This window comes from Pezoporus wallicus, unplaced genomic scaffold (assembly GCF_028554395.1).
Source record: "Pezoporus wallicus isolate ANWC-B61680 ecotype Strahan unplaced genomic scaffold, APGP_CSIRO_Pwel_v1 contig_4788, whole genome shotgun sequence".
NCBI lineage: Eukaryota > Metazoa > Chordata > Aves > Psittaciformes > Psittacidae > Pezoporus > Pezoporus wallicus.
Window position 1 is genome coordinate 1,227,211 of NW_026638769.1, and position 15,650 is coordinate 1,242,860.

The following is a 15,650-nucleotide window of genomic DNA, read 5'->3' on the forward strand; positions in this document are numbered from 1 at the left end:
TTTTACCTCAACAGTAGGACCTGGTGAATTCCTTCTTCCAATATAACAGTCTATAATACAAGTCTTCTATCAATTTCACCTTTCTGAAGTGTATTATTAAAACATTTTCTCATGAATGCTTAAGTATTAATGCCACAACTGCAAGTCTGGCTACTACTTTGGAAGAAAAAATATCCATTCAACATAATAGGAGGATGTAAACAGTGCTAGTTGTCACACAAAACAATGCCTCCAGACATTACTGACAATATCTAGAAAGGGGGTAGCTGCTTTGCTGCTGTTTTCTTCAAACTATTATTAGACAGCAGATTAATGCCTCATGATAACATACTTTAAATAGTGGAGTAAAAAAGCCCAAATTCAAATAACCTCATTTAATACTACTGCAATGTACCAAATATTTTCAGTACTTCTGTGGTCCTTACAGTGGTATCTGCAGGGCATAAACTGTCAAGTTTTTACCCCCAGAATGTCTCACAACAGCGGATGCCCAGTATCAGGGAGGCCACACAGAAAGTTTTGTGAGAGGCCACAGCTGTTTACCTCTGTTCTTAGTTCTCAGCTTGTGTCCTAAGCTAGTGCAAACCTTTCTGTATAACATTATAAAAGTAAAAAAAAAAAAAATACAACAATGCATGATGTAAAATTGTAATTTTTTTTTATTATTTGATGTACCAAAGGTACTTCTACTCTTTGCTTACAAAGCTAAAAATGTATCTGGATCACTTACAAGTCAAATAGAGAAATCAGATGAAAAAGAACATTTTTCAATGACCAGTCACCTGAGTTACAGTGCAATATTTCATTTCAGACAGTATTGCTCTTAAGACCTTTTACAGTAAGAAATAATAATCTTTTTCAATTCAAACCTGAAATCAGTGCTTCTAATAAATTTAAGAATTCTCATGAACCAAAACCATGAAATATCTTACATAATGTACACTATGCATTTTTGCTTGCCTCTTTAATAAATTAATACCCTGGATGACTTAAGTATTAGCAAAAATATTTACAAAACCAAGATAAAACACATTATAAATTTTTTTCAAAGATACATTACTTCTGAGAAACAGTTTGGTACCAAGAGCGAGATTTCAAGTCTTACAAAATTGCTTCTCACTTATTTAAATTCATGAAGGTAAATAAATAACATTGAATTATACAAACATTAATCTTCTCCTATGGGATTATGCAGTGAAAGGGTGCACCTCTTCTTGGGAGTAACCAAGATCCTTCAAATATCTGAAAGTCAGAAATCAAGTTTGCAATATTAATACTTGGAGAACAAAATCCACCACAGATACAGCTAAACCTTAACTTGAGCACCACCTGTTTTTATTCTGACACTCACAATGCAGTTTACCTTTGCTAATACATTTAGAAAACAATTCAAGCCCAGGAGCCCATAAGTACTATATGATCTTTTAGGATACTGAAACAAAAAAAATCTAAAAATAAATAGAGGTATCACTTGCATTATCTCTGATTTCTGAAGTTAGCATAATTATTAGCCAATTCCACCCTCCATTAGATCCATGCACCTTACTTCAGTAGGGCTGCAGAAATGCAAGTGATGTCTATATTGGTTCAATATTTTGCAGCTGGGCAAGACACAGTGAGAGGGCCTTTTATCTTCAAATATATGGCATATAAGATAAAGAAAGTATTAGGTACAGCCATAAATAAATGCATTAATTAAAAAAAAATTGAGAAGGGCTTGTGATAGAACAACTGCTCTGAATTTTACTTTTTATAACTCCATTTGTCAAGCTAACACCAACACAGAAGTATTTCCTATTATAGCAACTTTGCTACAAATATCAAATTAAAAGCAGCATTTAAAACCCTGGGGAAAAAAGGTTATTGTTAAACACACGCTCTTAGAAAGTTCTGGACAGCTTACTAGAGCCATGAAATTTACATATTGCTGATACTTACTTAGCTACACACTAAATAAGCTCCTCTCCTCAAGTATGGTGTCAAGTGTTTTTTAATTTTAATTTTAAAACAAACAAAAATAACAAAAAAAGAAAAAAACCCATACAAAACCAGAAAACCACCCCCAAACCACCAGTTTTCTTTCAAAGCAGAAAGTAGAAGGCCATTTTTGAAAGACTACCAAGTGAGAAATGCTATAGCAGGTTAGATAATCAGATTTTTAAAACTTCCTCATTCTCTAGTTCATAATTTAAAATACTCACTGCACTCCTTGTTCTGTAAAGGGCGTTGGACCACAGATGCAGATAAGGACTTTGGAGTCTTTTCTGCTTCTTTTCACAAACTCAGAGAGAAGAGATGAAGAAATCATCCCCTGTTTACCCACCCAGTCCCTTACTGGTTGTGAGAGAATGAATTGAACCTCAAACCTGGTAAGCAGAAGAATATTTCATAAATAATCACCCCTGATTAGAAGAAATCCGCTACACAAAATGCTAGTGACTGAAATACTGGTGTTTCCTAAGGTTACTTTCCTGTTCTGCTCAGCTGCCATTGCACAGCATCAGATCTCACAGACATTTAGTTATTGCTACTGATCAAGTTAATCAAATCACCTCCAGTATTGTGTATTTAATTATTCAATGCAACCTTTCAATCTTAAAAATGTTAGCTGCATATTTCACTTTACAAAGAAAAACAGCTGGTACCACTTGATACAAAGGCACAGATTTTACTGTTCTGTTATTCCCTTATACAAATGTTGGTGTAGCTCAATGTACAAGTGATGAGATAAGAATGCTTAGCCCAGCTTCTGAAAATGTCAGTGCAATTTCATCATTCATGAGATAATATTGTAACTGGTTTCAAAAACTCACTAACAGTAGTTACTGAGTAAAAAACAAGGATTCATGTATCTGAGGCTCCTACTGAAAGGAAGAAAGGGTTTTTACTGTAAATTTGCACAGTATATAGACTATGAAGCTTTGAATGTGCCAGACACCAGCAGGTTATGAAATAACCTGATTGATTCTTCACTTCAGTGTTGTGAAGGAACAAGTGAAATCAATTTGCTCATACAATTTCAGATAACAATTAAGTAAACATAACGTACAGTAAACAGAATGTACTTCTATCATGGGAAGTCTAGGCAGTGACAATTTATCTAGGGATAGAAGAGTACTGAAATTCAAAGGCAACCTGGTATTCCTATGTCTCCTGACAAGAGCTATGGCCTGCTAAGCTAAATTGACATTACATGTGCAGTAGTGCATTTTAATCTGCAACTACATTCTAATGAAGGAAAAAATGCAACAATTCAAATTCAAATGAAACAATTCAAAACCAGAAAGTATAAATGAAAGAAACTGGCCTAATTTAAACTGCTAATTTAAACTTATTATTTTCTCAACTATGTGACACCAAAGAGACTTTTCAAGACTTCTTGAAATCCATAATGTTGCTCCCAGGAGTACACTACCCTTCTCTAGCACTCCTGTACTTCTCTTTGCATATCTGTATTTTTTATTGCTAAGGCTAATTTTCTTCACATTCAAAAACCTTCTCAGACAGACCCAAAGATCATCTCATCTAACATGTAGTATCCAAAAAACATCTATAAAGCACTGTCAAATCAAATCCCTGTCTGTCTATGGGACTTACAGATCCGAATGACATGGCCTGCTGTTATGCATCTGTAACCAATGTAAGCACATCTCACACTCCCTAGGTCTCATTAAATTGGTGGCTAAAAGTTTCCAGAATCAGAATCTGTCTTTGTGTCAAAGCTGTACAGTTAGTCTAAACCCCAAGACTTGCTCTCCTATTCACTGAGCTGGTACAAGTTGTTTTCCGGAGTACTTTTAAATACCTTTCATCTTTAAGAGCTAATTGCTCTAGTTGGTTTCTCCAAAGTATGTCATCTTCTGTTCTGTTGAAGAAGATTAGCTTCACTGTCCTTAAAAAAAATAAAAACATTAAAAAATTAACTGCTGATTGCTCCTCTATTTGAAACACATGTTAAAGAATCAGAACTTACTGCATTATACAGAAGCCTTTAACTTACATTTTTGTTTGTTTGTTTGCAACTCTGCAATCCTCAGATCTTTCTGCCGCTAACCCAGTATAGTTTTTTTTTTTATTTGCTGCACCTGAAAGTCTGTTGGACTTATGACCTGTCTTCTAAATGTCATAACCCTGTCTGTGGTTGCAACTTCTAGTTCAGGAACTGCCTCCCTAAGAAAAACAAGTTTCTTGAAGTTACTGACTCAAATGATGGCAGTATAGCTTGTCAAATTTCATCTAGTGGTTTCTCAGTATTGCTTGGGCATTACAATTAGTCACCAGTATATGAACTCTGACCGCCTTTGTAATATTACATTCACCAGGTTCTACAGGAGAAACTGGAATTTCAAGGTTAATGTCAGTATTAATTTCATAAAGATGGAATCTAAACACATAAAAGAGAAAATCAGCTGTAAGACTGAAGTATAGTTCTGCACTAAGTTATCTTATTTCTACTTTCTTTGTTGATTTATAAAATCTATTTACCTGAAAATCTATTTACCTGCTTATAGGCATTATATTTGAGTGGAAAAAACAACAGCCACTTAAAGCCCTGTGGAATGCAGTTCAGGAACTGCTCGTATTTAACAGCACGTTGTCTGTCTCATATCAGTTGTCCCCAGGGTATTAGTCTGTCATTAGTAATAAATAATTTAGGTTTGTGTGGCTTCATCAAATTGTAGATTCTGTTTTGTAAAGTCAGTCGCTTTGTGTTTTACCTCCACTGAAGCATAAAAACCTGAAGGGATAATAGCACTGGCCTTAATGACAGAGCATGTATTTATGTTCACATGGGTAACCTGTCAGCTAAGTCTGCTGGCCCTGCATGCCACACAGCCCTGTAGTTCCAGTTCTGTAACATGGCACTCCACTATGCAGTGTGCCTTTTCCATGTAGCTGACCTTGCTTCTAAGAGACTAGGGCTAGACACAGCATCTTTATATAACAAAGTATGATGATTACTACTAATTTCCATCACCTCCTCCTCCATACTTTGCAGAGAGCCATTTTTCATTCATGCATATCACAAATGCTAGGGCTTCTGTGGAGAGTTCATGATCTCCAGCTGCAATTTAAAAGCCTTTATTCTCCCAGTCAGAAGATATGTTTTTCTGACTCCTAACTTTTTCCCCTTCTGCAGTTTGGTAACACTTCAAGATACCAAGAAATTTCTCACAAACTACATTAGATGGCAAAGAACAGAGATCATCTTCTACTTAGGAGAAGCATGTTTTGTTTTCTGCTGCCAAAATGTAAAACTGCAGTATGACTGTTGTATGTAATACACATCATCAGTAGTGTTACTGAGAGAAAGAAGTTCCACGTGCATTACAACTGAAAATAAGTTACAACACACAAGCTTTAGAAAACTTGTATGGAACAACACAGCCCCAAAAGCTATGCTGCATCTTTAAGTAACTAAAATAATCTTATTCAGAAGCTAGCCAAAAGTCCAAGTTCCTCACATGTTTCCCAGGGCCCACTTTCATGAAAACATGGAAAATAAAGCTCTCTTCAAGAACGTAGTGCTGTCAAACCTGGCATGGTACACCACAGCATTGAATGTTACTCAGGTAGGGAATGAAGTCAATAAAATGTGCAAAGAAAAGTCATGCATTTTGTTCATTGGGCACCCAAGGAGAGAAACTGGTTATTTGGAGAATAATGCTTTGAGACACCCTTATTGATACTCCCCAGCACAGATAAATATATCTGCTGCAGTACTGCTCAGTACTCAGCACTATGAAAAGAACAGAAATCCCCACACTTGGAATGAACTGACAACAGTTTTGCTAAAAATGAGGGAGAAAAGAGCTAAAAGGAAGAGGTGATTTAGATATGGTCCCCACCTGTACAGAAGAGCTGGTTGAGAGAATGATGACAGAAGTTAGGTAACAAATGAAAAACTTCATCAGCTCTTTGGAAAAAATAGGAATAATCTAACATACTGGAATCTACTTCAAGGGATGTAGATTTCAAAGAGCGCAAAAAACTGGTGTGCAAAGTCATGTGGGACACTATATTAAAAGTGAGTATGAGAACAGAGTGGTAATTTAAGAATGAAAAGCTGAGAACAAACAAGACACAACTATCAAGGAGAACTGTGAATAAACTGTAAGCATTCTATAGTTACTTGAGAAGAACATTAGCCCTCTACGTAGTGTTTAGCGCCCTTGTGCCTCAGTCTTTTTCAAGAAATGCATCCATTTGATTGCACTTATAAACCACCAGCAAAAAGGAGCAAAAATCTGATCTTATAAAGGATAAAACACCACTGAGGACTGATATTCTTCTAAAATGAGTACTTTGGCCAAATACTATTTGGCCTGTAAGAGAAGAAAAAAGGCTGAAGAAGAGCATTATGACTTCATGCACGAAAGGATACTGCAGACAGGAAGAAAACAAACTGCTTTCCACTTTTACCATAGGCAAGAAATAACAGAATTCAAAGACAATAGGGAGACTTTGGCTAGATATCAAGAACAGAAATCCAATGATCCAAGCCTGTTACATGCTGCACAGCAAATGCTGCTTAGGGAAACTGTGGCTTCTGCAGCATTTGCTGTGCAGCCCCAGAGGCTCAACAGTGCTCACCCAGAACTACAGAGGCCACTTTTGCACCCTCAGGTGACAAGTCAGTCATTATTCAAATCCTTCCTCAACTTTCTGCAATTCACATTCTAATGTGTGCAATCCAAGTTTATGGTAACCATTACTTTTCACAGTAAGACAATTTAATGCAAATTATATTTATACTATTTATATATACATATAACTCATGTATAAATAATATTTAAGAACACACACACACATACTAAAGACAATCTTGTAATGTTTTCCCAAAAGAGAAAGTGAGGGTTAAGGAGCAAATATAAGGCCAAGAAACTAAGATGCCTAGAGCAGTCAGAGAAGCAAAGTTTTAAGTATCTGCATATAAACAGAACCTGTACCAAATCAAGTCATTCTAGCTCCTAACAGGCTACCAGGGCAAGAAGGAAAAATTCATTTACTTCAACTAGTAAGAAAACAGATATTGCTGCATCCCAAACTAACTGTGAGCATAAAGTTCCCATGAGAAAATGTGCTGAAGAGAGTTAAAATCAGCCACTCTCGTCACCTTTCAAGGACAGAGTAGAAACAAACACTATCTGTGAAGAAGTAGTATTTCACACACATTATCTAGTCTGTTTATTCTAGTTATTGACAAAGTGTCAAGATTTGCATCTTTTATTTTGCTCTCGTTAGCTTTGTTTTTATATTATCACAATTACTTTTATCTCCCCTCAAAAAAGAAAAAAAAAACCCAATAAAATAATTCACTCAGTAATGCTTCCCAAGCACTTTGTCAGATGACAGATTTATTTTTGGATTCACAGAGCCTCCTTGGAAAAGCCAAACAGAACAGAGTCTTGCTGCTCACAAAATAGGATTATATGCAATTGCTGAACAATAAACAAGACAAGAGTAATGCCTGGGTTTAGACTTTTTTCTAGAAACAGATTTCTGTAGTACATGTCATCCTTTTTAGCTTTACTATGAAGATTAGTGTCCACATAATCTCACAAATAATCTCTCTATGCTGCTTCAAAATGTGCTTCATAAAGGTACATAATGAACCAAAACATCCTGTGCTTATATTGAATAGAACTCAGTATCAGAAATTAATCTCCATTACAAGAGTCCAAATTCAAAGCTACAGGAAAACAGTAGCACAACTATTGAACTCTCTTCCACAACAGCTTAAATCCAGTTAAGTTGTATTTTTCATTTTTATACTCTCCCAAATTACAATAGTTGACACTGACAAAAATGTAATCTGCCAAGAAATTATACAAGACGTGATTCTAGAGGAATATTTTTTCTAAAAGCAATGCAAGCACACCTTACCTCTATCGAAGTATACCCCTGCAGTAATTCCCTGCACTTCCCTTTGAAATTGAGCTATTGTACACTCTCTTACAGTTGTAAATGGACAATCGGATCAAGTAGAAGTACTAGTTCTGGGATTCTGAAGCACATTAGGGGTCAAAACAACCTGTTCACTTGACTAAGAACAAGTAACGCTTCCTTCTATAGGCTTTACAAGTAGAGTGCAGAATACATATACAATACATACCTTTTTATCCATTTTTAATATACTTAATGCTATGCTTACATAACTTGCACTTTATGAAAGCTGGTACTCATCTGATAAAAATGTCTTACAGTTGGTTTTCAGGGGAAAAGAATATAAAAGTATGCTAGCTATTCTAACAGATTTAAGAGAAGCCCTAGCTAAACAGCTGCAAGCCACCTCAGTCCAAAAACCAGTACCTACACTGAAATACTTCAATACTAAAAAAAGCACTCAAATGCAAAGCTGGTTAAAAAAAAAGAAAAGCAAACCAAAACCCTTCAGAGCGAGCTCATTTGTATTACAACTAAAATCCAAAATATAAATCAGTCCATTTTGTTGATGCTAGCCGAGAATCAAGTAAGCGTAAGTTGCCAAAGACTCTGACAGACTCTTCCCTAAAGCATGCCAGCTTTTTGCGTAAATTGAAGAAAAATGGTTGCATAGCACTTTATGTTGTTAATCATTTTATTAACAATGAGACTTGTCCACTATGTTTCATCCTTCCTTTGGATTACTCTATCTTAGGGTTAAATCATAAAAGTGTACATACCGGAGGCAACTAACTTCAGTCAGAGCAAAATTCAGCAGTTTAACCATTGGTGTGAAGCCTGTGCCTGCTGCCAATAAAAACAGCTCTTCTGAAGTTTGAACCTGTGACTTCTTGAAGCTACCTTCAGGACTGCTGACAGAAATATAGTCTCCTTTATTAAAAAAAAAATAAAAAATAAAAGAAGGTGAACACTAATGAGAAGAAAACAGGCTAATCACTATTATGGGGTTTTTCAAGGCCATTTCATACTGCCTTCATCTTAGTATTAGGGTTCCTTTCAGAAAGGTACTATGCATTTTACACAAGGATCAAGGATTCTTGTTAAAAGAAGAGATACTCAATTAAAACATACTGTCTTGATGCATTTTACACTGTATGAGTTAATAAACATTTGTGAAATCGAGTGTTAAAAATCAACCTCAGTATCTGAAATGGAAAAGGAAATACATCTTAAGTCACATAAAACAGACCTAGTTTTCCTTATTCAAAAGTACAAAAAGTTGTTCTATAGAATATATACTATCAAAGTGATCAACTATAATGTGTGATACAGTTAACATACCAGAACAGTTAAACATGAACATATTTGGATGATCAGACAGGAGAGCTTTATGTAAGGGACAGCTAGTTACAGCGAGGACACAGAAAATAAGATTTTTAAAAAGTTATAAATATGTCCTGATGTATAAGGTAAACAACAAGAACAATCCAATACCCAGGCAGGGAAACTGGAAAGATAAAGTGAAAAAAAAAAAACCCACCACAAAACCACCCCAGCATATACTTACCAATTTGTAGATGGTCAAGGGCCTGTGTGAACAGTCCACAGGGATAAATTTTAATCATTAAATATATATGTGCACTATCATGGCAAGATGGTTCTTGGAAATCCAGTGGCAGAAAAGGCAATACAGGTGTGTATGGTTTTACTACCTCTGTCCCTAGACAGAAGACAAAAAGATAGCTGAAATAATATGAGAAGTACTCTACATCCAGCAAATTTATTCCAAGCAAATAACAAAATAAACAAACAGTAAACAAATAATCTGTACATCCCATCAAAATAACACCATCACATGCTTTTATGTAAGTATATTACTTTCCACAGCACCAGTTCTTATTACAGTAGCCTTCCGCTTCTAATTAAAATCTTCAGGCCACTGTACAATATGTTATTTCTACACTACTTAGCAATTCAAAACACTGGAAGAGAAGATTTAGTCATCCCAAAGAACATGAAAATCTAAACATTTGCATTTAATTGCAAGTAGCACTTCTTGATTTTTTCTAAAGTGAAACAGGAAATTCTTAGCACTGCATGATTATATTTTCTTTCACTACCATTTCATTTCAATATAATGACTGAAAGAAAATTTGCAAGAGTTGGACACCAGCAAAGAATTAGGTAGGGAGGAGGAGGTGCACAAAGCAGTTCTCAATTAAATAGTACTTAAAAATACTTCTGAGAAATCTCTCTACCATGTATACTGCAATGGAAGGACAGAGTGGGAAATGGGGAAATTAGAGAACACCCCACTCCCCAGGCCCCAAAAGTTGTAACACTAAGGAAATTTTAGGGTAAAATGCAGCTGCTACTTCCAGCATGGAATGCGGCTGGCATGCACGGAATCTCCCAGAAGATAGTTCCTCAGGCAACCCTGCAACCTCGGCGTATGCTAAGAGAAACTGATTGGAGGGTGAAGCAGAGTGAAGGTCCTGCAGCCAGGCTCTGTTATACTTCCTGCAGGAGTGGGAACTTGAAAGCACCGTGTACTGATAAATTGCACACAGCTGCCAAACAAGCAAACTACATTCGTGTTTTTAAAAGCAAAGCAAGAGGATTTTACACCCATCAGTAACAAAGAGCGTGACTGGAGTCATTCAAGCTCCATAGGCATAGAGACAGTTACTGTGAAAAGGCCTGAACAGATACAAGGGCCTCCAACAAGGTCAGGAGACCTAGGAACAACACTGATTTATGAGACCTGATAGCAAGAGAGAAGGCTCTGGCCTTGTGTAGGCGGACTGAGGAAACAGGAGTAACAAACCTCTAATCAGGAATGACTACCTTTGAAGTCTGGTACATCCTGACAACAGCTGGACATCATCAAAATATGGCTTCACATGTCAGCAAACATGATTAGGGTGTCCTTTAGATGAACTATCTTCATTATACTCTCATTGTAATACTAAAAATCACACCCACAGGTCAAAAAGACCCCTGCCCAGGTTTGAGATCCTTCTCTCAGCATGCGCAGTAAGAAAATCCATGATGTAACCGTATGCAAATCAGATGGCCAATCCATACATGGTGGGAGGGTTATGGGGAGTTACTAACCTGAACTGAATTGTATAAATATGCAAAATCAGGAAAAGAAAAGTTAGGGAAGATTCCATCGTAACTACTGGGATCGGTCAACAGTTTGAATCTGTCTTCTCCCCCCCCATAGGGACACCTACTGGGTAAGAACTATACTCTATATGCTTTAATAATTCACTAACTGGGTTTTGTATATGTTTTTGTGTATGTTATTTCACACTTGCTCTTGCAGTTAGTGTACTGCCAACAGCATCTTCAAACCTTAATCTGCCACAAACTTATATATAAAAAATTCTCAGCTGAGATCTCCTTTAGTTTGTTTCTGGAAACTTGAATAATTTACTCAACGGGTGCATCTGTTATCACGAATCCCTAAACAGGACAGCTGAATCACCCTCCGATATAGTGTGCTGTCCAGTGGAGCACCTTCAGAGGGCTCTGACGGGCTGATTGTGACAGAAAATTGGCATAGTTGGCAGGACTGCTATGGAAAAGCTACTACAGGAACAGAAATGCACCCCTTCCCAGGCTGGGAACAAGCGGGCTCAAAATTTTTGGAACACAGTTTTAAGAGCCTGTTTATTTCGTACACAGAAAGAAGCTAAAGATGTCCCTGCTCCCAAACTAATTGCTGATGTAGAATATTTAACTCTAAAATCAGAAAATGAGGTATTGAAGTCATCATTAAGTTCTGAAAGGGAGGCAGGAAAAAAACTGGGAATCCGAGTTGATGAACTTGTAACTGAAAATAATCATCTTAAGACTGAGGTTGACCGCCTTAAAACTCTGCTCGCTTTAACTGAGCACAGAGAGAAACAGTTGTCAGACGATAAAACTCGCACCACTGTGCGTCCAATCCCCTGGTCACCAATGGAATTAGTGGAATTACAGGAAAAATATTCAAGGCAACCAGGAGAATCTGAAGTTGAGTATGTGTGGCGAGTTTCCCTTTCGGGAGGGGATCGAATTTTGTTGAGTGAAGAGGAAGCAGAAGGCTACTGGGGACCAGGAGTGTTTCTAACTACCACAGCAGGCGATCACAATTATTCCCTGACTGCACGGGCTGCATACTGGGCAGGCAGTATAAATCCAAAAGACAGAGGAGAGCCGCTGGTGATTAATACCACCGACTTTTCTGATTTTGCTGTGTCGGTGCAGAAAGCAGCATGCATACAAGCGATTTATGAGAGAGATGTGACAAGAAAATCCCCAATGTTAGCTCCTATTGACCCAACACGATTAATTCTTCTCATTTGTGGACTTCCAGACTGCCTTAAAATGCATGCAGCACACACCCTAGATCGCATTGAGGAATCCCGAGCTCGTAATAAGGGTGACCGTGATAGCCAGAGTCCTGGGCAGAATCAAGTTCACATAATCACTTGGAGTGAATTTGCACAGGAGATTATATCATACGGATGCCGAATTGGATGGGCCAGTTCAACTGCAAACCCACCCCATTCCCTGGATTCTAGTCAGCGAGTCCATCAGATGGGTACTCCAAAACCAAAATTCCAGGAGAGTTCCAAATTTGAGAAGGAACGGAATCACTGGTGGAGAAAAGCCATAGAATTAGGGGTACCCCGACAGTGGTTACACGGTGTCTCCACCAGCAACATCCGCATGTTAGTTCAATCTCTACATAAAAGAGGTAACTTGGGTGGAGAAAGCCAATCAGTTAAAAAACTACTGCCTCACAAAGAAAGTGCACCCTCTACACCAGAGCACAGTTTCATCGACCTGGAAGAACCCTCAACAAAACCCCCCAAACCCCGGGGTGGGCAGAGAGCTACCCTGGCTGGTAGGTGTTAACAGTGCCATGTCTCTCCAGTCAACATGCTCAACCCATTACTGCAATCCCTGCTGGAGCCCAGAAAATACTGGTAGAATTCCCCAAATGCCAACACTAATGAAATGGCAGAAATTCCTGGTGTAAAGCTTAGCCAACGTAAAACTAAATTCAAAGGAACTGAAATAAGAGAAAGCCCCACTGCAAAAATCATACTCTGGTGGCCAGGGGGAAAAAAAAAAACCAAAACAAAAACTAACTAAAATTGAGGCATTGACTGGCACAGCATATGATGATATTTTAGGCTTTAATGTGCTGTATGGGCAAGCCTGGAAACTCCAGGATGGAGTGGTGTGGAGTTTCGGCTGCAGTAATGGGGAATGGATAAACGTTGATCCTAAGGAAAGTGGCACAGCTAAACTGTACTTACTAGCTGCATCTATTCCTTTTTACTCTCCTCTAAAGTTACCAACATCCAACAATGCCTGTTGCCAGCAGCTGCTCAGGCAGGGACTGATGGAGTGGTGACAGATTTAGAATAGAGGCATTCTCACAAGCTTTACAATTCCCCTGTATGGCCAGTGAAAAAAAACCAAACAAATGGGCAGTGACAACTTACAGTGCACTACAGGCACCTAAATGCTAATTCTGCACCCTTAACTGCCACTGTACCAAGTGCTATTGAATTAATAACACAGATTCAAGGAGCATCCCATACCTGGATGGTGACACCAGATGTACAGGATACATTTTTACAGGATCAAGACAAAAATCAATTCTTTTTCATGTAGAAAGGAGTACAATACAACTTTAATAGATTACCCCAAGGTTATGAACAGTTACCTACTATTGCTCACAATGCATTTCCAGACATTCTGTTGACATTCCCAGTACCACCAGGGGTTACAACCTATCAGTACATTGATGACATACTGATGGGGGGGGGGGGAGAAAATACAGAGAATGTTAACAATGTCATGAAAGGACTTCAGGAAAAATGGCCAGATTTCAGTCTGGACATTCCTGAATCAAAATGTCAAGGACTGACACAAGAAGTATGATTCTTAGGACCATGGGGGGTCAGAGGCGCCACTTTTGTTCCCCTTAATACTCTGAGGCAATTGAGTACCATGGAAGTGCAGCAAATTCTGGGAACTTTGATGTATTGGCAAAACCAAATTCCAGGGGTTTTATTATCACCCGACCTCTCTATAATTTGCTCAAAAAGGGGAAAGCATCGAAATGGACTGAACAACATGCAAATACACTAGAGCTGCTGATAAATGACTTAAGGTTATTCCAACAGCTGGGACCCATACATTCAGATGATCCTGTTCATGTGGAGTACAGCTTTAGTGAGCATGGCTCTCATTGTAATTTTTGGCAGAGGAACCAGATGGCTCAGAGACCATGAGAGTTTTGTTCTAATTCTTTTATTTATACTGAAACAACATATTCAGATCTTGAGAAAGGACTGTTGCCCTTGGTACAAGCAGCACAACAGGTAGAAAAGAACAAACCAAACAGTGATCATACAAGGACCCTTCCGCCTTTTTGGAGCTCGTCCATAGGGGTATGATGCCACCTAACGGCATTGACCAGAAACCCACTGTCCCTAAGCAGCATTCCTATTGGGAATCATAGGATAGAATCATAGAATCAGCTAGGTTGGGAAACACCTTTAAGATCATCAAGTTCAACCGTTACCCCAGGACTGCCAAGACCACCACTAAACCATATAACTAAGGGTCTCATCTATATGGTTACTGAACACTTCCACGGATGGTGATTCCACCACTTCCCTGGGCAGCCTATTCCAGTGCTGGCTCACATGATCTGTGCAGAAATTTTTCCTAATATCCAATCTAAACCTCCCCTGGCTCACCTTGAGGCCATTATCTTTCGTCCTATAGCTTGTTACCTGGGAGAAGAAACCAACCCCCACCTCATGTCATGATTTCCTGGCTGCACAATGGCTTCCAGCTCCTCCTATTTGTTGTCCATGCTGCAGGCATTGGCATAGATGCATTTAAGTTGCCCTGTGAATCTGGACTCCAATGGTGGCATGCTACCCTGTGGCTCATTTCTAGTGAGCCTGGTGTCATCCTCTTCCCCCTTCAAACCTTGTTTAAAACTCTCTCTATAAGCCCTGCTAGCTGCTGGGCTAGAATTCTTTTTCCCCTCTGTGACAGATAAAGGAAGTGCACAGGGGGACAACAGTGGGAGAACCCAGAGCACTTCTAGCTGCACAATACACTGCAGATCATATTTACACCGATTTGTATGCCACTTTCAAAGGAGTCACTGACTGGATAAGCCCCTGGGAAGCCAATGACTGGCAGGTGAACAGAGTCCCAGTCTGACAAGCTCATAGCTTGAAACAGTTATTAGGAATAGGAAAAAAGAGTGTGTTGTACATTGGTTGGGTTAAATGACATGATCAAATATAATGGCTGCTTAGTTTAACCAGCAGGTGGACAGCTTTACACATCTGTGGAAGATTGATGCTGCTGTCCATGATCAAGATTGGGAGTGCCTGCTCTTATGGTCACATGTTGAACAGGGCCACATTTGATGGGCTGATTTATATCAAGAAGGCATTGCCCAAAGATTGCCTGTATCAGTTAAACTATGCGAGCAAATAGCGACCGCCTGTTCACACTGTTGTTTGTGACTTAACAGGGACCAGCTGAGCAAGCCACCTCCTCTACATACTGGAGATAAGAAAACACTGTGGCACATTGACTGTATCAGTCCATTGTGACTATCAGATATGAAAAAATTTATCCTGGTAGGAGTGGAAGTTATTTCTAGCCTCACCAGGACAACTAAGTTTGCATCAGTGAGCAGGGAAATCATGGTAAGAGGCTTCAAA

At 38.5% G+C, this 15,650-nt stretch overlaps 1 protein-coding gene across 1 annotated transcript in view; it reads right to left on the reverse strand.

Moving 5' to 3' along the window:
• Positions 1-667: 667 nt before the first annotated feature.
• Positions 668-15,650, reverse strand: part of LOC130600818 (cytochrome b5 reductase 4) — a 48,088-nt gene continuing 33,105 nt past the window's right edge. The window contains exons 12-16 of the mRNA XM_057412441.1: positions 9,455-9,607; positions 8,667-8,817; positions 3,806-3,892; positions 2,202-2,366; positions 668-1,242 (exon numbers count right to left, since the gene is read on the reverse strand). Coding sequence (XP_057268424.1) covers positions 1,188-1,242; positions 2,202-2,366; positions 3,806-3,892; positions 8,667-8,817; positions 9,455-9,607 — 611 coding nt within the window. The 3' untranslated portion in view covers positions 668-1,187. The remainder of the gene's footprint in view (positions 1,243-2,201; positions 2,367-3,805; positions 3,893-8,666; positions 8,818-9,454; positions 9,608-15,650) is intronic.